General features: G+C 36.3%; 1 protein-coding gene across 1 annotated transcript in view; it reads right to left on the reverse strand.

The window, feature by feature from the left end:
• The window catches only part of UTRN (utrophin), a 358,125-nt gene that overhangs the window by 264,792 nt on the left and 66,320 nt on the right, over positions 1 to 27,013 (reverse strand). Inside the window, exons 10-23 of the mRNA XM_070932667.1 lie at positions 23,056 to 23,259; positions 21,192 to 21,373; positions 19,400 to 19,550; positions 18,546 to 18,665; positions 17,488 to 17,589; positions 14,482 to 14,589; positions 13,209 to 13,388; positions 12,869 to 13,038; positions 11,584 to 11,707; positions 10,239 to 10,326; positions 6,254 to 6,492; positions 5,065 to 5,245; positions 2,537 to 2,682; positions 936 to 1,148 (exon numbers count right to left, since the gene is read on the reverse strand). Coding sequence (XP_070788768.1) covers positions 936 to 1,148; positions 2,537 to 2,682; positions 5,065 to 5,245; positions 6,254 to 6,492; positions 10,239 to 10,326; positions 11,584 to 11,707; positions 12,869 to 13,038; positions 13,209 to 13,388; positions 14,482 to 14,589; positions 17,488 to 17,589; positions 18,546 to 18,665; positions 19,400 to 19,550; positions 21,192 to 21,373; positions 23,056 to 23,259 — 2,208 coding nt within the window. The remainder of the gene's footprint in view (positions 1 to 935; positions 1,149 to 2,536; positions 2,683 to 5,064; positions 5,246 to 6,253; positions 6,493 to 10,238; positions 10,327 to 11,583; positions 11,708 to 12,868; positions 13,039 to 13,208; positions 13,389 to 14,481; positions 14,590 to 17,487; positions 17,590 to 18,545; positions 18,666 to 19,399; positions 19,551 to 21,191; positions 21,374 to 23,055; positions 23,260 to 27,013) is intronic.

Raw genomic sequence — 27,013 nt, forward strand, 5'->3', positions numbered from 1 at the left:
TAAAAAGGTTGGGGACCACTGGTTTATATGATTATATGATCTCGCAAATAGTCTATTGAACTTCACTTCAAATAACAACTCTGAGTGCCCTGTGAGCTCCTTCACAAATATCTTCAAAAATAAAAATAGTGCACTCATATTGGTTCTTTCTTAGGAAATATATCCAAAGGTCAAATGATTAATATGCATTATCAAGAGTGCCTGATGTAGCAGTCCAGAAGCCTGGACCTCTGGAACTATTTTGTGATTGCACCAATGACATGTTTTCATAATTGCAAATGTGCCAACTAGCCCAGAAAGGTGTTGGACCATTATTTTAGTCTATTATCCATTCTCTCATTACACTGCATGCATAACCCCTGCTTTACAGAAACAGTTAATATTCATTGTCATTCCTCAGCAGAGAGAAGAAAACAATCATGCAGGAAATAAATGTTTTAAATGTCAGGTAATAAATCAAGCCTCATTTTCTCAACTAAACAGTAGTTGGAAACCATTCAGGCCATCTTTCATTAACCTTAGCATAAAGAAATGTCTAAACGCATAAAGGAAGATAAGTATATACATACAATAACTGGAGTCTTTTGCATCAAGTTTAAATTTTATATTTACAGGCACTAAACAACATTCATTGTTACCAACTAGATACAAAATTTTAAACTTTTGTCAAGAAGAAGCTACTAAAATAATTTATTTCTGCTTATTCGGTTTTTAGATTGACTCTCCGTGGAACAAGGCGGTATATTATTACTATTTTTCCCATCCCACTGCAATCACTTCTGGCTGCAGAATGATTGACTCATATAATTATATATCATTTGGAATCATATAAACAGGTACTAACATTATAGCTTGCTGCAGAATATAAATTAATTTGAGAATGAGGAATATTATACTTACAAAAAAGTATTTAAACAAAAGGTATTTCTAGTTACCTCAAACGTCCTCAATTTGGAAACAGTTTCTTCCAATAAGTGAACATCTTTAGAAATCTTTAGTTTTAATTTATCCCTGTATCCTTGCAAACTTTTCAATTCTTGCTTGTATAGTTTTGATTTTTCAGCAGAAATATGCTTCTCCAATACTTGTGTGTCTGCAACAAGTTTATCGACCATGCTTTTTTGATTTTCTAGGGTTTCACAAACCATCTGCAGGGAATAAATATAAAAATATTAATTATAGTTATATTAAATGGTGCTCCTTCATGTTTTATATCCTATAAAATGTATTTGATTTATTGGAATAATGGAATTGACCTTTGTGTCAAATTAGGATGTTGTCCAGTGCCAAAGTGAAAGTTATATTGTATAATTAAAAGCTTTTAAAAATATTGCACTAGTCCAAAACCCTGATTCTTGTATTGACATCTTGTGTTTATTTTTAGGCAGCAGTTCACAATAAAAATGGCTAGAGGCATCCCTCTCATTCCATCCACCTTCAACATTTGAAGATCTAAAATTAAATTCTACACACAACCCAAACCACTGACATCAAAGGGACAATTAACTAACTATAACTAGAATTCTAACCCAAGATGGAAAAGCCTAAAATAAATCCTGACTTGCTAATAATGCATTTCAACATTCTCTTTAAGAGCTTTTGTTGAACGTTACTTTCTCCCTATTAAAGGACTCAACCAGTTTTTCCAACACTGACACATTATTACAGAAAGTTTTGGGTATTGTCATGTTTCTCAGCAAGTTTACCTGCTAGAAATGGGATAGCTTTGTGCTTTAACATAACTTCAACTGATTTATCTATGGAGATTCTCAATCACCCAGGTCATAGTTGTCCCAAAGGTGCTTTTTTCAAAAGGCAACTGGTCTTTGCTTTCCCTTGAAGACGTTTCACTTCTCATCCAAGAAGTGGATGAGGGAAAACAAAATCCAGTTGCCTTTTGAAAAAAGCAACTTTGGTTCAATTGATTTAATAAAGACATTGCCTTAATATATCTATATTTTTATATGATCTATAGGAGAACCAATTTCATACCTTGCTTTGATCACATCAGAAACAGGTAAGAACCATGTTGCTTAAATCTTCATTTTTGCCTGTCATTTGGAATCTCAACACGTAAATTAGCATTTGTGTATCCGCCATGTTTTTTTTTTTCTTAAATGGGTTATGAGCTGCTTAATCCCAGCTACCCCCCCTATTCCTTTGCACTTGCAAATTGACAGCTCTGCAAGGAAATGATTATTCTGGCTACTTAAAACTATTTAGCTAATACTTCCTAAAAATTCTAAAGCTTTGTTTCTATGAAAAAAGGAGCTTTTCTCAATAAATATTTTAGATGCAGCCTTCATTTTGTCTGCATTTCTGCAATCCAAGCCTCTGTTAGTGCTCTGTCACTCAGCACCAGTTTTCACACATAAACTTTTTTAAAAAATTGCAGAAGACAATCAAACTTTCCACCCACATCCCAACATTACTCACCAGAGTTAAAAATGTGATATGATAAAGACATGAAACCAATCCTCTCATATTCTGCTTCATCTGAACTTAGAATTTAATCAAGTGCCAAGAAGAAACATACCTTTGTCTGCTGCAAGGCTTTTTCAACCTGAGTCAAGTCATTTACTGAATTCATGATGGAGTTCACTTTGCTTTCCAATTCATTCAACTCATCCTTAATTGTTTTCAAAGAATCCAAATAAGTCTTGGGGGGATGACTTTCAAGTTCTGCATTTAAAGTAAGTATTTAAAGTCAAGTTAACAACTTGCTTATACAATTTGAACCAAAAATATCAAATATAAATCCAATATAACCTAACAGAAATTTTGGTCTACAGTACATACAGACTTTTTCAATTATAGATAGATAATTACTAGGTAAAAACATTTTTTTAAAAAAGTTTTTTGTGGCAAATGTATACAAATTGCTTCCTAAAACTCTTGCGAAGCCAGTACAAAAACAGGACTCCAGTATGTGTTTGTTTACATATATCATCTGAGGCCAACATTCTCCTCCCCCAACAAGAGTCAAGAGGAACTCGGATCTGGAAGTAATCAGATTGAAGAAAGCTAATGCACAATGTAATATTGATTTTTCTTTATAATTCAAAATACAGAATAGTTATATGAAAGCTGGAATCACATTAGGGTTGGAATCTATCAACTGAAAAGCCGGGTTAGAAGCCAAGGATTTTTGTCTGTGGATGTAAATCTGAGTAATTGAATCATTGATTCAAAAAAATTCTCAACTGCACTGTGAATCCCTGCAGAAGAGTTTACAGTAGATCTACCTTTTAAAGACCAATTACTTGGATGGCTGATGTCAAATAATGATTGCAGGCAGTCTTCCCAGGATGTCTTTTTTATGCCTTTTCACTATAAATACTGTTCTTTGATGCGCTGCTGCTCTGTTTAATACAGTTCTGAATGTATGCTAATATTGATAGGATTTGATTATGGTCCAGAATGGCTTACAGAATTTATTACTCCCTCTTTTCTGGTGCTCTTTGACAACTAGCATTGAAAGAAACACCTGCAGTATTGGTCATTTACATAAATGTTAATCAAGTCTCACAGCTCTGTCTGCTTCATCTGTTTGTTTATCAACTGCAACTGAGCAAATTAGTGGCTGTATCCTAAAGTAATGAATTCAGGTTTAAACTTTTCATATTTTTTCTTCCTCTTCACTTTTCCTTCAAAATTGTTGTGGGGGGGGGGGAGAAATGCTTCAATTGTTTATCTTTATATTTGACAATTTGTAAAGGAGGGTTATGATAACATGTTTCTCGCTGATTGTATGGAAATTTGAAGTATTCAAATTATTAAATTCTAATAAGAATGTTTACCTTCTGCTATTTATAAAAATCAATATCCAATTAATAATTCAAATGCAACTGCTACTTTTTATTTTCTTCTTTTCCTTTTTTTTCCTAAATGTTACCTCAATCCAGGATTCTATTTTCCTAAATATAAAATATAAATATAAAATATTTAAAATATATTTTGAAGATGAGTTGATTTGCTTTTGTTGTTCTACATACCTTAAACATAACTTGTGCATTCAGTTTGGTATAATGATTAAGGTTAATACTAGCAACCTATATAATAAGGACAAAAAGGCAGCAAAATCCACAAATAAAAATCAAAACAATGGGCAGAATCCGTGTTCTCTTCCAAAGCAGAAGAAGATTCTGTGAGTGGAACCCTCTTTTCACGGGAAAAAAAGGCATCTGAATCCGAGCATTAAAAAAACTCTACAGGGAATTGCAAGCATACTTAAGCTGCATGAAAGAAAAGCTGTCTCGACCTAAGGCAGCATTGAGCAGTAATAACTTCAAGCGTGTTGACATTTGGGTTTTACTAGAATGTTTTATTGACACTGACATTTTCTGTGTTTATTGCTGAATTTAAGTAATACATTTTATATGTGTGATTTTTGTTCAGTTGCCCAAGGCAGACATTTAGTCTGGCAGGGTATACATTAAACCATCATAACAAATGATGCTCCTTAAGACTTTCTATTCAAGGTCAACGAAAGTGAAGACAGTTCTTGTGTTTTAGACATACGGGATATCTTGACAGATTGAACTCTGACCGTCTGACTTAAGAGAAAGTGCTTAATAGAACACAGAACACAAAAGTAAACCTTGCCACTATAGACGGTCATCTTTACTCCCACCCTGTCTACGTCCTTCAAGCACACCAAAGGGGCAATCTGACCTTGGAATCAATACAATCAAAAGAAAAAAAAGAGCATTATATAGATAAGGACAAGTACATGTTTTGACATCACCTAGGATATTCCATACTCTCTCTTTTCACCAGCTTTTGGAATGATTTGCTTAATAAATTCATCCATTCCAGAAAAGCCCCAATCTAGATGATGCTGGGAGGAGGGTGGCGAAGAAGAAGATATTTCTGACATTACGAAAAGAAGGCCAAACTATTCCCTCCCTTTTAAGATTATTATGCTCGTGATTATTTATATAGCGTTTGCCAAAATCTAAGATGAAAGCAGCCGCAGTTGCGAGGTTTTTGCTCCTAGCAAAAGCGGAAACTTAAGGCGATACAAAGGAGAGGAAGGGAGATTTTATAGAAATCAAAGCACACCTCTCTTCAGCTTCTGCAGAAGGAGTTCTAGTTCCTGCTGGGCAGAACTAAAGCGGCTGTTCAAAGAGCAGAAGCTATCTTCAATAAAGTCTGGAGCAGCAGGATGAGATGTCAGCTCCTTGCACTTGATCTTCAGATGTTCCACTTGAGGAGTCAGACTTAAGAGGTTGGAGAGTTCCCTCTAAGAAAGACAAAGTGCCAACATTGGTTATTTTTTAACATAATATTTTTAAAGACTCCAAAAACCTCATTTCTTTGGCAGTTTACAAATATGATTAAAATTATAATATAAAATAATATTTAGATAAATATTATTTATCTAAATTTATTTATTTAGATTATTTATCTAAATATCTAAATATTTATATATTTAAATAAAAAGCTCATCAATATCATTATTGTATAATAGTATAATAATAAAAACAAATAAGACCAGAGCAAAACAGCATTAATTAAATCTGAAATAGATCCATATAATGACTAGACCCATGATGGTGAACCTATGGCATGCGTGCCAAAATGGCACTTGGAGCAATGTCGCCTGACACGCATGGCGGCGCCCATTCCACTTCTGAGATTCTGGCGCGGATGCGTGAACAACGATCAGCTAGCCTTTGTGCTTGCGTCAGAGCTGGTCTTCCATATTCCGGCATGACCATGTGCGCTGGCCAGCTGATCAGCGCATGTGCATGCATGGCAGTGACCTGAACACTTGCTGGCAGTAAAGAAGAAGAAACTGCAGTAAAGAAGAAGAAACCTGAAGAAACCGCAAGTACATTCTCTGGACCGTGCACGCCCCTGGGCAACTCCTATTCCTGGTCACGGCCCAGATGAGTGCGCGTGCAAAGCACACAAGCACACGAGCAGTGCTCCCTTTTCAGTACTTGGTGCTGAAAAAGTTAGCCATTACTGGACTAGAGCAATACTATTGTTTATCTAAGTGCTAGAAAGACCATAATACAAACTCCAGATGAACCTCTCTCAGGAGAACATTCCACAGATGAAGTACCGTAATGGAAAAAGCTTTTCCTCTGAGAGCCAACTTGCCTCACCTGGTGGTACACCTGAGCAGACTTTTTCAAGATCATGTTCAAGTCCAGGCACATAAATATGAGACAACAACTGTACTTTAGAGGTATAGGTCAAACATAAATAATTGAATTTTGTGTACCAAGGTTGTCAAGCTTACCTGGCACAACTCCTGCAGCACTGCTAATGGTTGATGCTCAACTACCGTAGAACTGTCTTGCAGCCATGCTTCTTTTTCACTCACAGACTTATTGAGTTTACTCATTTCATTAAAGTAAATATTGATTTCATCCTGATATTGCATTTTTCTTGCTACTTCTTCCAAGTAGCAAGCAGCCCCTTTCCATTCTGCCAAGAGCCTCTTAAGGGCGTTGCCTGTTTCTTCAGTAGGAAGCCCTTCTGAACAAAGAAAAGGAATCAAGTGTGTAAGTTGCAATGCATGGAAGATTTTATTTCAGCTCTATTCCAGGTATAAATGCTAAAGCAGGATTTTTGAGCTACAGGTTTGTGTTGGATTAGTTCCCTTATTGTTCTAAGACACAATAGGCTAACAAAAAAAACAAAACAAATTATGGCTAAGCATCACACAAGGGACAGGTCAAACAATATCTTTTTAATAAAGCATGTTTATATTTTGCAGCCATAATTTAACTAAACTCTCACTTCTTAATGAAAAGGAAAAAAGCAGACAAAAATATTGTCATAAGTGTACCTTTGCATTAAGAAATTACACAAAAGCTTAAGACTGATCAACAGAACTGAATACATGAATATTAGCAAGGAAAAAAAGTCACATATCTTTTCCTTATTAGGCATCTATTATCTGTATTAACTTGTGCTCTGGATGTTTCAGTTTTACTGCTGATTTCTACTGATGATACTGCTGGTTTCATTAAAAACCATACAATATTAATAAAAGTTGTGTGGCTGCCTGAATTTTGCTGAGTCAAGACCATCAAAATATTCCTTCCTATTTATGTCTGCTGCGTTGAACAACTTGAGAGAAGAACACAGCTTGGGAATTCCAGCTGAATTCCAGATGTTACTAAACTAAAACTCCAGAATCCCTCACCTCTGACATGATTATGGGGTTGCTGGACATTGCAATTTATCAATATCTGGGTGGGTCCATAATTTCCCAGCCCTGACTTAAGCATAGTAACTGAATGCCTATTATAATACATGCTGGAAGATGGAAAAACAAGGCTGAATGGTTTGTTTTTAAAATTCATTTTCACTAACACTTTTTTTTTCCTCAAAACAAAGTTAAAGATATAAAACTTTAATGAATTTACATTCATTAAGTCCTGCCTTCTCAAATTTATTGGACAATTTTCATTTCAGTCGATTAACACTAGTATATCAATGCAGGCTTTTGTGCCCATTGTCAGTCCGATGGTGATGAACTTTTGGATTAATAAACTATGATCTAATTATCTGGTATCCTGACATTTTGCCAGCAATTGTGCCTGATCACTTCAGAAGTGAAAGTGGTCTGCTCTGTAGCAAACTTCTTGGCAAATCCACTTAAAGATTTAATTTTGTAACAAAAACAAGAGTTCAGTCAGTTCCTGCTCTGTTGCCCCTGAGCTGTTGAGGTGTTTGCCACAAAACAGATCACTTTCACCTCTGAAGGTGTCAGCCACTGTTACTGGCAAAACATCAGGACACCAGATAATTAGTATAGTATAGTATAGTTTATTGAATAGCCCGAAGGCCTTTTCAAACAAAACAGAAAAGAAAAAGGGAAAAAGATAAAACAGTTACAAAAATAGCAATCTAAAAATATATGATAGATGACATTAAAATTTTACAATATCAAATTTCAATAGCTAAGTTGCCAAGACTAGATAACCCAAATAGGCTAGCTCCTCTCTAACTGAGCTCATCTTCCTTACAATCGATAAAATGTTTTTTGATAAAACTGGCTTGTATTGCCGTCATTCTTTTAAGGTATCGAGTGATTGCTCTTACCAGGGGAGGAGAGTCAGCCCTCAACAGAAATGCTAATTTTTGGCTTATATTCCAGTGGGGAAATTTATTTATAATTGGGGACAGATATTGTTTTCTTACTTCTTGATAGAGACTACATTCGAATATTATATGCGCCGTGTCCTCCACGACGTTTCCCCCACATATGCATATTCTTTTGTCATACGGGATTTTCCAATAGCGGCCGAATCTAACGTTGGTATCTAGAAGTTCGAATCTAAACTTAACAAATAACTGTCTCTCCACTGATGGCATTTCTAAATGTAAATACTTTTCCAGAGTGAAAGTTGTTTTAGCTGCTGTCAGCAGTTTAAGGGAATGATTAGTTGAAAGGGTTGCCATGTCCATTTGCCCATGTATATCTTTAATCCGTTGTTTAACTTGGTTCAGTGTGTCACACAACGGGAACCCTACGCCATATCGGTTCAATATTTCTGACAGCCGGGTTAGCCAGGAATACCTTTGAGGATTTGAAATCTGCTGTTCCTCTAGACATATTTTAGGGAGTCTGCTGGCATCCATCTGGGTCATTTTTAGCCAGTAGGCTACCGCCCTAGTGATTATATAGCTGTACAGTGAGAAATGTCCCAATTCAGCTCTGACGGCTGCAGCTGAAGTGGAATTGTTTACCCCAAGCATCCTCCTTAACAAATTATTTTGAGTTCTCTCTAATATGGGGGCCTCTATAAGACCCCAAATTTCAGCACCATAGAGCATGATCGGAACAAGTTTAGCCTGAAAGACTTTACAAAGAGGTAAAATGGAGGTTGGTTGGATTCGTTTACTTAATTTGGATACAAGGCTTGCTCCTGCTCTGACCTTTTGAGAAAGGTATTGATGGTGCGGAGTCCAACCTCCTGCATTGGAAAAAACAATTCCGAGATAAGTATATTGGGTAACTTGCTCAATTTTTGTGTCATTAATCTGCCAATTGTGCTTTTTATTCTTATTGCCAAAGACTAAAACTTTTGATTTAGCTACATTTATAGTCAAGTGGTTTGCAGTACAGTAACGTGTGAGCTTGTCAAGAAGTCTCCTCATTCCTATTTGGGTTCTAGAAAACAACACTAAGTCATCGGCATACATTAATACGTTAATAAATCTAGAGCCTATTTGGGGGCTGTGCCTCAGAAGATCATCCAGCTGTGCTGGGATATCATTTATATAAAGGTTAAAAAGAGTAGGGCCCAGCAGGCAGCCCTGCCTCACTCCTCTAGTTGTCAGTATGCTGTTTGTTGAGGCCCCATTTGCTGCATATCTGACTCTAATTGCCATATTAGTATAGAGAATCCTGATCAACAAAATAAGTCTGGGGTCCATCCCCATAACTTGTAGTTTCCTCCACAAGTGGTTCCTATCTATAGAATCAAAAGCAGCAGTAAGGTCAATAAAGGCGGTATACAGCTTTTTCCCCTGGGTCTTGTATTTATTAATTAAGTGGGAAAGGACAAAACAATTGTCTATGGTAGACCTACCTGATCTAAAACCTGCCTGCTCATTTGCCAGAATTTCCTTATCCAAGCACCAGTCCTCTATTTTATTTAGGAGATGTTTCGTATACATTTTTGAAATTATATTAAGAAGACTGATGGGTCGGTAGTTGGATGGGGCAGCTCTGTCACCTTTCTTAAAAATTGGAAAAACTATAGCTAACCTCCACCCTTCAGGGATTATCCCTACTTTATCGATATAAGTAAACAGTACTACCAGCACCGGTACCCAAAAGTCAATGTTGGACCTAAAGAGTTCAGGAGGCAACAAGTCCTCTCCAGGGGCCTTCACGGCCTTTAAGGATTGAATTATATGCTTAACTTTGGTAGGGGTAACTGGTGTCCATTCCGGACATTTCCTTAATTCTTGCTGGAGGATATCCAATTGCAAGACATTTGTTGTATTGTTACCATCAAATAAAGCAAGATAGTGCTTCTCCCATTTTACTGCTGATATATCAATGTCCATAAATGGGGAAGATAATTAGAACACAGACTATACAACCTGGACACTCATCATCATTAAATTATAACTAGCATTGTCACAAATTTCCATTAATATACATCCAGATGGATTCATACTTTCTAAAAATTCCAAATATTAACAAGAGAAAATAATTGAAAAGACACACGCTTCTCCCTTCCATTATATTGTAACATTACCTTTTCCCATTTGATCTAGCAGATTTTCTCCAGTCTGATTCAATTCATTCAACATTTTCTCTTTTTCCACTCTTTCTTTTTTTATTGCCTGTCAATCAAAGCCATAACACTTAAAGTGAATACCTAAACATTTAAAAATTCCACTAAGCAAAATTGAACCTTTTTTGCCACCTCTGCAATTAGTAACTAGTGATTCTAACTTTTCAGTAGAATTACAGCACTAAATAATAAACCAGATGAGGATGCATTTACTGTGTATTAAAATGCTTTCCACTTAGGTCATATTTTCATAAAATCAACATACTTCACAAGCTGAAAATTAATTAAGTCTTCAAACGCTATATCCTCCTCAGATATTTACATCTTTTTGAGAATCTTATCACACTCTGAAACTCTACTGTCAGCCAATTATCACTTATTAAATAATTTTTACTTAAACTAAACATTGTGTCTCCAGATTAGTCATTGATTTTTCTGTCTCTCTCTCATGCTACTGTGACACGTAGATCAAATCAGAGTGACAGAAAACTTAAATGAGTCTTTGTAAAATAATGTGTCAGGATCCTTGTAAACAGGCTATTCTGGTTCATGGAAAAAAATCCATTAAATTTAACAAGTGTCAGATGCTCTGGAAGTACCCTCCAAATATATATAATTATTACAGCAGCAAGTAATGTGATTCTTTTAATAGCAACATTCCAGATTGCAATTTTTCACAAAGTGTAGCTGCTATAATCCAAAGATTTTGAGAAAATGATCCGAATGATATTTCACAATTTGCATTTAAGATTAAAAAAAAAGACAAAGCTGCACAGTCCCCCACCCCCATTATGGGTCATAAACAACTCTATGATATCTGACAATATTTCACATAGGAGGTATCTCTGTGGTGATATTTTTAATTAAGCCATTTAAAATGAACTTAAAACAATTATTGTCAACATTTCCATTTTTTATATCTTCTCTCCACAGGGTGGACCGGAAGGTTATTAGACGATTGAAATCATGACTTCACTTTATTTTCTGTTTTATTGAGAGAATTTCTGTAGGGTCCATATTTAAGAATAAGGTTTTCTCTAAAAACGTTCTTCCTTCTCCAAAGTAAAAAGGGAATTTAATACAAGGGAGGAAACCAAAAAGAAGCCAAAAATGCCTATTAAACCTCTAAACATTGCCTGTCATTAGTAAAAGGGCATTATTTGTAGCCAGTAGAGAATAATTATGTTAGCCAAAAAGATATTTATAAATAGAATTCAATTTAGAGAACCTTTCCTATCAGACTCTACTTCCAGCTGTTAGCAAGACAATGTGTTCACTGAAAATGCTTTCCCATTTTTATCTTTACCTTCAGTTTTTCTTTCATGCCTGAAGTCTCTCTCATCTTCTTGTACTCTTTGATCTCTATGGCCTGAATGGCAGCTTTTGATTTTAAAATCCCATTCAACAACTCGGCAATTTCAACCTCGAGCCTAGCGTAAGAAGCAGAACAATGTTTGGAATAATTTCTCCTCCCATTCAAAACTCAAAGATCTTAAAACATTTTAATCATCTTTTTTCCTCCCCAACCTTCCGGTTAAATCATTATCTTTTGTCTAAAATGTATTCTTCCATGTATTAAAGGTTACAGGCTCACCAGCATATAATGTGGTGGAAACTAACTAACTAACATTTCCTAGATTGGTGGGGAGAAACATTTTGTCTTGAAGAAAATAGTTACATTCTCACTATATTCTCCACTCTCCTGTACCTCATCCTAAAAGTAGTACTCTCAATTTGCTGCCTCCTTCAAATATACATGCCATAATTTCCAAACATAATAAAGGGATGAAATCATATATTCAAACCATATTCCGTTAGACTGATCCAAACACTGGCAGGCCAAGAAAGTGCTAGTGCAGAAACTATTGCAAGATTCTTTTATTTCCTGAAAAATGGCGGCAAGAAGATTCTTACAGCTGTTGTTGCACCAGCCCTCATCCCCATGACCAAAGAAGATGGCTGTACTTTGAAATTGGGAAGCATCACACCCAGAGAAGCAATGAGATAAACACCATCCATTAAAGGCTTAAAGCAGCTTATCCACTGCTCCCTCCTCACTGTTGATTCTAAAGCAACTGACTGCTTTCATCTGTAATCAACATACACATCTGGGAAATAACTTGAGGTACATTCTGGGCTAAGTCTTGATTTTCTTAACACCAATTAGTTGAATTAACTCAGTTAGAATTCTTTATTGGCCAAGTGTGACTGGACACACAAGGAATTTGTCTTGGTGCATACGCTCTCGGTGTACATAAGAGAAGAGATACATTCATCAAGAATCATAAGGTACAACACTTAATGATAGTTATATCTAACAGTCAATATAAATCTTAAGGATACCAGCAACAAGGTTACAGTCATACAGTCATAAGTGGGAGGAGATGGGTGATAGGAACAACGAGAAGGTTAATAGTAATAAAAAGAGGCGTGTCGCAAAGGGACCACACCCAATGTGTAAAGGAAGAACATGGATCAGCCTATAAGGGAAAGTAATGGCGCTGCAAGCAAAGAAAATATTTTTTGTTAATAATACAGTCCTATGTTCGGTGAGAAAGGAATGATGTTCCCAGACCAAGATGTCATCTTACTTTTTTCTCATTTCAGTATCCAGGCCAGTTTGCCGCCTCTTTGGTAGAGGCGGTGGAGTCTGTTCCATTTGGATGTCCTGGGCTGTTTTTTGTTTCTTGACCAGGATTGTTTCCGTGAGAACATTCTGAGAAATCTGGGGCATTCCAACTTTTACAATTGCCTCAGTAACCTGAAGGAACAATGGAGACAGGGGTCAATCGTGATCAAATGAAGCTGGGGGAAAACTTCAACGAATGACAACTTTGTTTATATCACAAATGCAATTAACAGAAGCACAACATTCATATCCAAATGAAGCCCCAACCAAAACTTAAAGAGAAGGTAGTGTTTGGATGGTACCTGATTAGAGTAATCCTCAAGTTTCTGAACTAAATTGTCCCATCTCTGTGTGAGTTCTTCAAGATTACTGTCAATTTTTTTTAATGCCTTCTTGTTGTTCAGAAGCTGTGCCAAATCCTGGGCCATCTCATTCAGCTGCTCTAGCATCTGGCGCTTCTTTCCCATCTCTTCTTTCAGACTCTGACAGTGAAAAAACAACAGCCATGTCATTTTAGAGAAATGTCTTTTGCTCAGATATCCCACAGGAACAGCTACTTTCTTAGACTGTAAGATGCTTGTAAATTTGTAAATTCCAACAGAATAGGAATTATGGGCAGAAAAAGATGAGCTTCCAGAAAATTCATATCCATTCCACCAGAGACTGTTTATTTTGAATACTTGCTAGAACAGCCTGTTTTCCAATGGGCTGTACCCCAAATTCACAGAATATGCTGAAAATATGGGAACTGAAGCGCAATACGGGTAATCCACACTTACCGACCACAATGGAGAGTGGCGACTCTACCACTACGCAATGCAATTGTAAAAAGTGAAATATTATGGAACCATGACAATTTCAATGTCAATTCTGAGTGTGATAGTCAAATCACCCACAATTGCTAAGCATGATGTCACATGATCATGACTTATGATTTCCTGTTGGTTCCCCAATGACTTTACTTGTCGGAAGCCAACTGTGAAGGTTGCAAATGGTGATCATGTGACATCAGGATTCTGTAACCGTAGTAAATGCACTGTGCTGCCAAGCACCCAAATCACAACAACCTGAAATAGCCTTAAGTTTGAAGAGCAGTTGTAAGTCTCTTTTTTCAATATCTTTGTAACTTCAAATGACTGCTGATCAAGGCAGTCAATAAGTGAGGGCTACCTATATATCTGGGAAATAGGAGGTTTGGAGAGATGAGGCTGCAATGTTATTTTGAGTGGTTACAGAAATAATGAGTTCCAGGCCGCTATTACCATTCAGAGGTTCCACTGCACTGAACCTTGGAAATATTAATAGAATTTCCCACATAAGAAGAGACTTTGCCATTTAAAACATTATGGGTAATATCACTACAGAGGCATTCCTTCAGTAAAAACCAAAATTGTTTCAAAGGGTGGGAAAGTTTTTGATCATGATCTATGCCTGCAACAGAAACAACTTCTGCCTTAAAAATCTCTCCCTCTCTCCCCCCCGCCACACTTTCTCTGGTATGTCTGACAAATAAATAAGGCTTGTTTGCTCATTTATTAATTTATTAGATTTACAATACAAGAAAGTGATACTTACTGCCAGCTTTCGAACATTTGCACCCAGCTCTGTTTGATCTTTGAAGTTGCATGTCTGTATTCTGCTTAAAGCCTCTTCTTTTTCAACCAACCAGGCTTTCAACATACACTGAAGAAAAAAGTACATCCACAGATATACTTACTTAATTCCCCTATATTTTATACACCACCACCATTGCATCATACATAAACAAGACCCCAGAATCATAACAATAATCAAGCTGCCTTTTAAGTTACAATCACACAAAATTATGGGTTGTTTCCATTTTCAACATAATAGGTATCATGCTACATGCAACAACCATGATTGGGTAGGAATGTCTTACAACTCAATTGCTAGATATTCATGAGATAATAGCAATAGCACTTAGAATTATATACTGCTTCAGTGCTTTACAGCCCTAAGCCAGGGGTCCCTAACCTGTTGGCCACCAGGCTGCATGAGTGGCTGACCAGTACGTGCACATGTGTGCATGCGCACACACACACCACTCACACTAGCATCACCGTGAATACTCCATACTCACGGCCCTGTTCGTGTGCGCTCACAGCTCCATTCGCATATGCACGTAAAGGTGCCTGCCCCTCCCCATCAAGCTGCCAAGATTGGGGAACTCTGTTTAAGTGTTTACTGAGTCAGCATATTACCCCTAACAATCTGGGTCCTCATTTTAGCAACCTCGGAAAGATGGATGGCTGAGTCAACCTTGAGCCAGTCAGAGTCGAACTCCTGGCAGTGGAAATGCAGAGTTAGCCTGCAATACTGCATTCTAACCACTGTGTAACCATAGCATTAAACCCAACCCAAACAAAAATTATGAAAAGATATCATTCAGAGAAAGCAAAATGAAATTCCCCCCAAATATTTAACCCCTATTTTCTACTCTGTTTATTCCTACTCAACAACAGAAAAATGAGGTCAATGTTAAACTCTGGTAAATCTTAACTTTCATGGATGAGATTGAGTAAATTGTAATTTTCCTTAGCTCCTTGGGAGACAAGCAGGACAAAAATGTACACGGGAGGAAAAGGAGAACATGAACGATTATGAAAACAGAGACAAAAGTGAGTAATAAAAGGTAAGAAGCAGATTTATTGTGAATCTTAAAACCAGACCTTTCATTTCTCTCCCATATGTTTTCTTCCCCCATGCACTTTTTTTGAACCAAGTTATGGCAAGGATCAGTCTGCTTTTCATCCTGGTGCTGGTTTGGCTCAGTCTTCCCAAACACTATTTTTTAAAGTTATTAACTGTCATTAACCTTAAAGTTATCTTTAAGTTAATTCAATTAATTCTGTTCGATCCTCACATTATTTATAGCAGGAGAAGCCATTTATCTCATACTGCAGTAGCATTATTCACATCTACTATAAGGTATAATGTCTAGGTACTTCATGTTTGAGTTCTTCTGAAGTCATCTTTTGGTACCTAGACATGATTTATACCCAATATTTAGATTTATTTGCTACCATATAGACAGCAAGGCAGCTACTTTTTTTGTTTTGATAGTAAAAAAAACAAAACTTTTAGACACTATAAATTTTATTCACTCATAAATACCATTACTTGATGCAATTTTCTGAAATAAAAACTACATTTTTATCAAGTCAGGCCCAAACATCCCCCATGATGATTATAGCAATAGCACATAAACTTATACATGGCTTAATAGTGCTTTATAGTCCTCTCTAAGCAGTTTACAGAATCAGCATATTGCCTCCCACAATCTGGGTCTTCATTTTACCAACCTCGAAACAATGAAATGCTGAGTCAACCTTGAGCTGTTCAGAATCGAACTCCTGGAGTGAGCAGTGAGTTAGCCTGCAATACTATATTCTAACCACTGTGCCACCAAAGGTGATTATTGTATGCATTTCAGTACTGTTTGGTTCTTGTATTTGGACTAGAAACCGGGAAATCTAAATTAAACCCATTCTCAGCTATAGAACTTCACTTAGTGATTTTGGACCAGTCACACTTACTACAAGGACTACACAAAATAGTAGTTAAAATGGAAGAAATCTGAAGAAGGATTTATATGTACAGCTCCTGGAGGAAAGGTAGGGTAGAAATCTAATCAGTAAATAAATGAATATTAGCCACTAATAATAAAATGGCCAGGTTTTGAAAAGAAAACATTTTGAGGAAAAAATACATCATTTATTAAAACATCCTTACATATAAATATTTTTTAAAACTGGCAGAACTGTTTAATCCCATTTGTTCTAATGAGTCTTAACAATGCCATTCTTTTTTAAAAAAAAAATGTCAAAAATGAACTAGGACCTCAAAACCAATTAAGGTTTTTAGAGAACAAAAATAGGCTTCCTATCACCCTGGAGAGTTAAAAGTTCATCTTTGACCTAATTGATGCTTTTTGTCTGGTTCAGATGAAAACTACAGTTTAATTTTACACCTGAATAATGGCATAGCTTCAGGAGATCAAAGAAAATAGAATTAAAAATATGAAAGGAAATCAATTCCCTTTTCAGATTTTTATAATGTAGAGAATCTATATACTACTAAAATTCTCAGGCGTGTAACCTTTCACTGGGCAAATCAATGCATCAAAAGGCAAAACCTTTCAATTAAGATACCTCAAATCGGTTAATTTATAGAGTGCCTGGACTCATTATTCCTGAGGGAATGAAATTTGGGAAAGTCATGACAGCTTCAGCACCGCCAGTTGACTTCTGCTTCAGTGCCACCGCCACATTGCTGCAGACATGTGATCCTCATTTTCAACAATTGTACAACCATTTGTCTGAAATGGTATAGGGTTTCCTGCTTGAACAGAGGGTTGGACTAGAAGACCTCCAAGGTCCCTTCCAACTCTGTTCTTCTGTTATTCTCTTAACATTCACTTACAGCTTTCTGGCCACCTACACAATTGTTCACTTCCTCACTTCCCAGCAGCAGTCATTTTCCTGCCAGAAGGGAAGGTGCAGGCCATTCAGGACTCACTCAATGACAGAAGCAGGAATTGGTGGGATTACCATCACTAACCTGTTCTTCCAACAATTCTTGCCACAAGGTATTCATCTCTTGCAATTTGAGCCATTGTTCCTCAGTCCAACGGCAAACCGCAGTCCAGCGTTCACCAAGTCTCTGGAAATAACACCCAAAAAAAAGTCTTATATTATACAGTTTCCTCTGAAAGCAGACAGAAAATCGAAATTAAAAGAATCACACCTACTTAGCCTTTTGTATTATTTTTATACAAAAATACCAACTTTGGAATGGCCTCTCAATTAAGATCAAATCTGAGAAATAAAACTGTACCATTTAAGTGGACTGCTATGTTTGGAAGATTCTAATAATGAAGTCTAAGCTAACTGGACAGAATCTAGATTTATGGTTATTTATTTAATCTCAACAGGATTGAAAGACAGTAAAACTGAACTGTGCAACTTTGAAGGGTTTCTGAAGGGTATTCAGCACACACCTGTCAGCATCTCCCTGAACCAACTTGTTCTTTCTCAGATCACACTGCATATACAATCCTGCAAAAAGATGTAATTTCCTGAAATAATTGCTGACAGCTGCTACTCAAGTGTTCCTGAATGTGCCAATCATCTTTTCCCATTCTAATCTAGATACCTTCTCAGTGCTACAAGTAATTCTTTTTTTTTGTTGTTCAATGTTGACCAACATCTGGAAACTTCGCACCCACATTTGGTACATACTCATCACATCATTCCCTTTCAAAATAAACAATGTTTAATTTGACTGCCATTCTAAAAACTACCCAGCATACGTATATACATCCATTCATAAAGTATTTTTTTTAATTTTCACAAGTAAATATTCAGCTTATATTTAAATGAACATCTAAGCATCTTGGATAATTAGAATTTATTTTAAAAATCCTGAACAGTTCATGCCATGCAACTCATGAAGATGGCTTTCCATGTAAGCCACTCTGAGCTCCTAGGAAAGGCAGGATATAAATCTAACCAATATATACATAAAACATTTTTGAAAACATTCACCTTCATGACTCCATTCAGAATGACCAGTATGGGATACACAATATAATTAAAAAAATAATAACATCCACTTACTTGCAATTGATCCTCCAATAGAACAGTAGCACTCTCGCCACTATTTTCATCAACAATGACCACCATGTGAGTCAACGAATTGACTTTAACTTGTTCTGTTTCAATATCTTTTTGGAGTCCCTGAAAGAATGTATTCCAATGTTACAAAGATCAGATGCAGTGAAAGTTCAGAGAACAGAATGGAAGCCACATTTTCTTAGGGGCAACATTCTAAATCAGGGGTGTCAATCTTAAGGCCTGTGGGCCAGATTCGGCCCACGGTGTGCTTAGATCTGGCTTGCAGGAGCTTGGAAACAGCCTGGAAACAGCCTGGAAACAGCAGAGGACTGGCCCTTGGAGCTCCGTTTACACTGGCAGCGAGTTGCAGGAGTAAGTCACAGCCAAAAACAGAGCTTGTGAGCCCGTTTTCACTGGCAGAGTGCTCAGGCCACCATAGGCACCCCTGACACGAGTAACATCAACCTGGCCATGCCCATCCTGGCCACACCCATCCCAGCCCCCCGAGGTCAAACACAACTCTGATGCGGCCCTCAATGAAATCGAGTTTAACACCCCTGTTCTAAATGATCAGAAAATGATATTTCCCTTCAACAGAAGTCTTTCTTCAAGGAAAAAATATGCATCGTATCATATCACATATGAATTATATATATAACAGGAAAGGAAATCAAGAAACAATATAAGATTCCAAATAAATAATGCTGCTGAATCCCATTAACCACAGCATGATATCATAACATAAGAGAATTCAGGACTTATTTAAAAATATAACAATTCTCATTTAGTTGTAACCAAGAAATTAAAGTGTTAGAGGGTTTCCCCTATTGTTTCCTTATAGAAAGGGGTAAAAATACCTTATGTTCATCCATCTGTTGTTGAAAGGTCTCCAAGTCTTCAACTAAGCACTGAGATTCCATCTTTCGAATGCGTTCTTCTGTAACTGTCAACCAGTCAGACAACTGCTGCAATTGATTCTTCTGTAGTTCCATCAGCGCATCATGGAGGCTGCCCAAGTCACAGACAAAAAAGAGGAGTAATTCATCCAAAGAGCCCTGAGTTCACAAATTCTGCCTAAGTATAATCATAACATATACAGGCAACTTGGTAATCCTAGCTTTCTGTGGAATAAATTACTAAGCATGCTGATCAAGCCTTTTGTATAACTGTGTTATAACACAAACACAATCAATAAGACTAAGATCTCAGTAAATCTGAATCCTTGAAAAGTAGGATGGTACAAATATATAATTAAGGAAAAATACAATTAACATATATCTATGGATGAAAGCAGTAGTGGGTTTCAAATTCGTTCGCTACTGGTTCGCTCGTGGGCGTGGGCACGCGTGACACTTCTGCGCATGTGCAGAGATGTCAGGGTGGGTGGGTGGAGCCTCCCGCAGCCATCACTACCGGTTTGCCCAATCCAGGGTGAACCAGTAGCAACCCACCACTGGGTGAAAGCAAATACTATCTGGAGAACAGAACCTGTTCCAAACTTATTCTACAAGGTTTTTGAGGGATCCCTGTTGCAGAAACTCCTGTTTATTCAAATATAATGGTCACTTGCCCAATTTCAAAAGATACTTTATGGTAAATAAATGGAATTATCAACTAATCAACCAATTCTGTAAATAACTACTTAAAGTTAGGATTTATTAAATTGTGTTGAATTGTAATCTATCCTCTGGCATTAGGAACTATCCTAATAAAAAAGTTCCTTTCAAAAAAAATATTTTAGGATAGTTTTAAATTTTCAATCAGAAGTGGAAATGAATTGTCTTCCAGACAAAATGATCTAATAGTAATCTATAAAACTTTGCTTTTTTTTAATGCTCTCCTCCATCTCCCATCTCATGATGTTGTGGCTTAGTTTAGCTCACATGCTTTTTGCTTTGTTCTCTCCTCTATAGCATGATCATGTGGCTTGGCTCATATGCTTAAACCATCTTATGTGTTATACAGTACTGCTTTTTGTTACCTCAAATCCTTATCTGACATGCAGCTTGAGACATATTCTCTAATTTGTGGAAAATGTTAAATCTAGACAAGAAATTCTAGTCGGGGGGGAGTTGTACGCTACAGATCTGTGCTATCAACATACAATTATTGCTAAATAATGTTTTAGCCAAATTGCCTTGGACATCAAATTTCAGTTTAACAGATTCATGTTTCAGGTTTACTGCAAGATTTAGTCAACAGGGCTATTGGCAGGGATGATTGACTGATATGATAGACCTTTGTTTATTTTCAAGAGCATATGGTTCTACTTTTAATGTTCGTAAGATATTCAATTTAGAAACCAAAATAAGTTTTTAAGAATGCACCAATATATGTATGTATGCATGTGTGCATGCATGCATGTATATGGAGAGAGGGAGAGAGGGAGAGAGAGAGACAGACAGACAGACAGACAGACAGACAGACAGACAGACAGACAGACACAGACCATTTGAAACATCCCATTTTCAAACATATCCAACTCATTTTTCATTTTCCTCTTTGCAAAGATGATTTAGATGACTCTTCAAAAATATCAACATTAAAAAAATGTTTAGCCTTAAAAACTGAGAAAAGAGCTTAATATATTACATCACAACTGGAAAACTAAACCATGTATATAAAACATGTGTAAATCATGCCACTTACTAGGATTGGCGGTCCATACTGTCCACTCTGAGACGCTCCCATCTAGAATTCAACAATTTCATTTGTTCCTGGATTTCATTTTCTTCCTCTACTGAAATATTGCCCTGGGCTATCAGTTGACTGCCAGCCTCAAGCACACTGCCCACGCTGCTCTGATGTGCTGTCAGCTCCATCATAAATGCCTATAAAAAGTTCAGACTAATGTAACTTAAAGCAAACATTGTCTCAACTATTGCATTAACTGCCAGCTATTTGCAAACATAAATATAATTTGCAACATTATACAATAAGTAGCAAATCTCAAAAGAGGCATAGCCCACAGTAATTTAGCATCCAGGCAGAGAACAATCTCATTCAGATTGGTATTATGAAATGGACAGGACCATTTAACCATTTGGCTCCATGATGGTCCTAATTTCAATTAGCTCCCTTTCATTTTGGAAGTGAGGACAATTCTGATTCAGACTAAGACTGTGGTGGGTAAATAAATAAATAAATAAATAAATAAAAATCATTCCTCAATCAGATGACGCTTGGTAAAAAGCAAACAAGTACAGTACTGGTCTGACATATTCTTATGTCCGGCTGATATTAAAAGGTAAAAAAGTAAAAGTAAAAGAAGCAACTCTAGGTACCTTCTTGAATCCTTTGTTGTTAGGAAACTATAGCCAACTCTAAGGAGAGGATTGGATGCAATTTAAGATGAGCAACTACACAAAGCAAATTTAATCCATAAGATCCCCAAGTTTCTTTGTAGGATTTTCTGGATGGGTGAAGGGAAAAATCTAGGTTTCTGAGGCCTTAATTAGAACCTAACTCATCATCTGTGGAATAGAAAGACCATCAAGTGGAAACTATATTAGCCAGCCTCTTATAGTAAGCATTCTTCAGAGACCAGCCATTTTTAAGAATTAATGAATGAGAGCTGAAGTTTCCAAAAGAAATAAATGGAAGACTTAAAAAAAGATCGTCAGATCATAGTAACAGCTGTAGTATATATCATACCGAGGCTAAAAATAAACACTCAGCTTTAAATAAGTACACCACAATAATGTGTCCTTTAATGATAACTTCTTTTTGATTAAAATACTGGAACACAGCAAGCATCTCAGTTTCTTGTGAATATTAAGGCAGAGAATAGATTTAGAGGTGAATACACAATAGTACCCTATTTCGAAGTTTTTTATCTTAAAACTACAACAGCAAAATATACAAATACAAATCAAGATAACAGTCAGTTATATTATAATTTAAAGTATCTTGACTAAAACTGCATGAATTTTAACATGAATAAAGGTACAGTTCTGAAGGAAACCTCTTTTTTCATAATAATAACAGCAACAACAGTAACACAGAGCTTATTCCAGTCAGCTCCATCTCGTACATGAATGAAAAACAGGACTTGGGGCACATTAAAGATAATATATTATCTTAAAAGTTTTCATGTCTCCAGTTTCTATCGTCTATTCCAACGGCCCCCAACCTTTTGGGCACCAGGGACCGGTTCTGTGGAGAGAGTTTTTTTTCACAGACCGGAGGGAGCATGGTTTCACATGCTGCCTGCATCCCACAGATGGGGTTTTGCTTGTTTGTGCAGCCCAGTTTCTGGCATGCTGCAGCCCGATACTGGTCCACAGACTGGGAGTTGGGGACCTCTGATCTATTCTACTGTAGTAAAATCCACAGACGCTTATGTGGTAACAAATTTCTTAACATTTAAGTGGCCAGGACTTTTGTTTTTTCCCATCTGTATACTTGTATACCCTTGTAAATACTATAAAATAAAATATTAAGAGAACTTAATTACTTACTTAATAAAAAAAAACAATTCAAATCTAATTCCCCATCATCCCCAGCCACCTACTTCATGTGTAGTAAATTGTTCCTTCACTTCCTCAACATCATCAGATATGACTCCCTGCTCTTGGAGGGCATCTTCTGCAGAGAGCAGCCAAGTGAGAACTTCCTCCAGAGCTATCTGGTAGCTATCCAAGTCCATATCCACTTCAGTCAAGGTGCTAGATGCTTCTGCTTTTAGAACTGCACAATCAACCTCAGATGTCGCACACTGCAAGTAGAAAAACCAAACTGAAGGCCTCTTCTCACAAAATTATTTTCCAACACAGATGTTCCTCCCTATAGGAACAACTTATTGTATCAGTAACAGTATGTAAATATAAAAGCAGTTTGACGACAGATTAAAGCATCATGCTATTCGTATCTTCTTGAAAAAAAGCAAGTTTTTATAATATCTTATGGGACCATGATATAAGCAGTAACCACATATAAAACAGCCTGTTTGGTGGGGGAGAGGGAAATCTCAAAAGTTCAGCACAATTAACTAAACACCAAATAGATAGGTGCTAATGTTATGACCATCTATGGAGATTCTCGGTCATCCAAGGTCATGGTTATTCCAAAGGTGCTTTTTTTCTAGAGGCAACTAGATTTTTTTTTTTGTTTTTCATTGAAGATGTTTCACTTCTCATCCAAGAAGCTTCTTTAGTTCAGAACTGAACTTCAAGAAGCATCTTCAAGGAAAAACAAAGAAATCCCAGTTGCCTCTTGAAAAAAGCCTGTCGGGGAACATATTATCATTATTGTTATCCTTTGCTGACAGTATACATATCTATTATTACTATTTCTGGTTGGGTTTTTTATTTAAATTTTTAATCTTGTCAGTTGCCCAAAGTTGCTACAGTTGCAAGATGAATTGCTATACAATAAAAAAAAAAAGTTAACTCATGCATTTGTGTCCATGTTTTAGAACTTCCAGACCCCATACATCTCCATCCAAATTCTGTACATTCCCCCAAACAAAGGTGTGGATTCTAAGTTTAGCATGATATGATACATTCTATTTACAAGAGTTCACTATCTTTGGCTAGGGAACAAAGTTGTTTTGGGAACTTTATTTTCATTTTCAGGGTTCTAATCATATTCCTTTCATAATTTCTTACATTATTGCAAATATACTATACACTTACATTGTAAAAGTACTAATTCAAGAAATGAACCTACAATTGTAAAGTGAGTTTGCCATGGTCAGTTTTAAAATTATTATATGATATTATACACCAATATTCAGGTAAAAGTAAGATATATGGAGCCAAATAGAGAAATACATTAGACTCCATTTCCAATTGAGGAAGTTACTTATGTTGTCACCTGATATATATACACATACATATAGTGAAATTACTAGCAAAATCCAGGGGAAACTCAGCTGTTGCTAAAGTAATAGCTAGTAGAGTAAATTTATCAAATGCTCTAAATTTAAAAAAAACAAACAGAATAATTGGCAAAACAATAATTAGCCAAAGAATTTAGTGGTGGGTTTCAGCAGGTTCTGACCAGTTCTGGAGAACCGGTAGTAGAAATTTTGAGTAGTTCAGAGAACTGGTAGTAAAAATTCTGACTGGCCCCGCCCCCATCTATTCTTTGCTTCCCGAATCCCAGCTGATCGGGAGGGAATGGAGATTTTACAGTATCCTTCCCCTGCCATGCCCACCAAGCCATACCACACCCACCAAGCCATGCCCACAGAACCAGTAGTAAAAAATTTTGAAACCCATCATTGAAAGAATTCACATGGAGTCACTAGAAAAGGAAAAAGTCACACATAAATATAAAAAAAGCAATGGAAACGTATCTTTATCTGGATAGATTATTTCCTACTTCTGTCTAAGAAACTATTTTTAAACACTCATAGGGACAGAAGTGGGAACTGCCCTCACGAATCCATGGAGAAATCCTTTATTTTAAATAAAACCCTGCCCGTAAAAATTTCAAAGCAAATGCAACTCGGTGTTCTAAAACTGCATTGCTCGTAAGAGCAATGTTCTGTGTAGCTCACACTGAAAAGTGAAATCATAGCCCAATATGTTTTATAAGTACCACATTATGTACAGACTTCATCTGTAAAAAATATCCTATCTATTTCAAGTATGAATGTCTATCATAAGTCAAGTTTCCGGATGCCTAAGCATGGTATGTAACCGCAAACCTGTTATCAGCTAGGATCTCTGACAGATGCCTGGCAAAAATCCCTTCAGATATTTCAAACACTTTAAATAGTACACACACTGAATGTTTTTCAACCAGTCTAACAAGAAGCAAGATGTTAGCAGGTGGCAGTAGAAACTTTGTTTACAATTTGTTGGTCATTAGGAAAACAAGTAAATGATAAATATACTTCCAAGAATGTCATTAATTTGTTTGTTATTTACAAAATACCCAGCATTATTATAGTGCTGTGATTAATAGGCCTTGTTTGCCCATTTGCAATTTCAAAATTAATGCTTTAAAAATAATGGGAGTTGTTTAGACCCCCAAAGCTCTTTGAACTACACTATAAATCTGAATCATTTCATCCTCCGTTTACTCCTTAATAATTATGAAGTCAAATAGCTTTGAGCATTTCATTCTCCTCTGCCTTTTCAAATTTTTAAATTTATACATTAAAAATATACATTAAAAGTATATGTTTCAGTCACGGAATGGCAAGAATCTGATTAGCTCCTTTTAAAATGAATTGGAACATCAAATGCAAAAATGTCCAAGCTAACTGGCTTAATTTCTAACCCTAGCAACTTCTCAAAACAAAGTAAAAAAAATTATTCAGTACATTTGTGTGCATCAACAATTTACTGTCTCTCTGTGTGTACAGTTATATAATTTCCAATGCACTTATTTTTTTAAGAGAATATATGGCTGTACTGAATTGCGAATACCACAGCAAAATGCCAGGAAAGAATTTTTATTGTTCAAAGTTTCTTATTTGCAATAAAAAGATATGAGTGTATTGAACTATCCTTATTATGTATTATAAACTGATCATTTCATTATAATATACAGGAAAATAGTCATTGTTACCAGCTTTTTACAAAGGAGGGGCGGTTCAAGCAGTTGATCATTTAGTATGCAATAAGCTGTGTTTCTCTGTCTTAAAAACTTTTAAAATGTGAAGTCTTCAACTACAGCCTGAGGATTTATAGAAATTGAAGTCCACACTTCTTAAAAATTACAGTGAGAAACATTGCACTAAGTCAATCCAAAGATTTAACACCTTTTATTTCTCTATTTGTAATAGGAAACAGTCATAAATCACTTCACAAAAGTTTGGTGTCATCTAATTTTAGCTATGCAAAGGCAAAGTGGATTTTGGAAATTGCAAAACATGTTTGAAGGCTTACTGGAGTGTCCTCAGGTGGCCCATGCCTATTATATACAGGGAACAGCTAGCAAAATTTAAATACTCTCCAATGGAAAAGATCATGGTGGTGGAAAGTTAAATGCAATTTTTTTTTCTTAAAAAGGGAGGAAAGAAGTTAATGAAAAGAATGGCACAAATCACTGCCACAAAGAGAAGATTACAAGTAGCCGCATTTCAGATACAGAAAAGCAGTCTGAGAGAATTAAGATGACCCAGTTACTGTGATAACTAAAAGAAAGTCACAACAATCAAGACTGGAAGTTAGAGGATGAAGTAATGCTGAAGAAATCAAAATTTTAGAGTGGAATAAAAATATGAGAGGAAAAAGGTAACAGCAACTTTATTGCAGTAGGACAAAGTGGTGTTGAAAAAGCTGAGCAGGGTGAAGGAAAATACATTTTGAAGAAATGTGATGAGGTAGAGGGGAATAACAAACACTAACAAATGAGGGAAGGAAAAAATTAAGTGCATACAGGAAGTCATTGATTTGCTATCTCTGGAAAACAAAAGATGAAGGCTTAGTACTAAACCCGTAAAAGCTTTATACCAACTACCTTCCTAAACATGATTGTTTGTTCTGCTCTCAATACTGACTGCACACCATGTA

This window comes from Pituophis catenifer, unplaced genomic scaffold (genome assembly GCF_029215685.1).
Source record: "Pituophis catenifer annectens isolate HBS135680 unplaced genomic scaffold, rPitCat1.0.hap2 SCAF_1, whole genome shotgun sequence".
NCBI lineage: Eukaryota > Metazoa > Chordata > Lepidosauria > Squamata > Colubridae > Pituophis > Pituophis catenifer.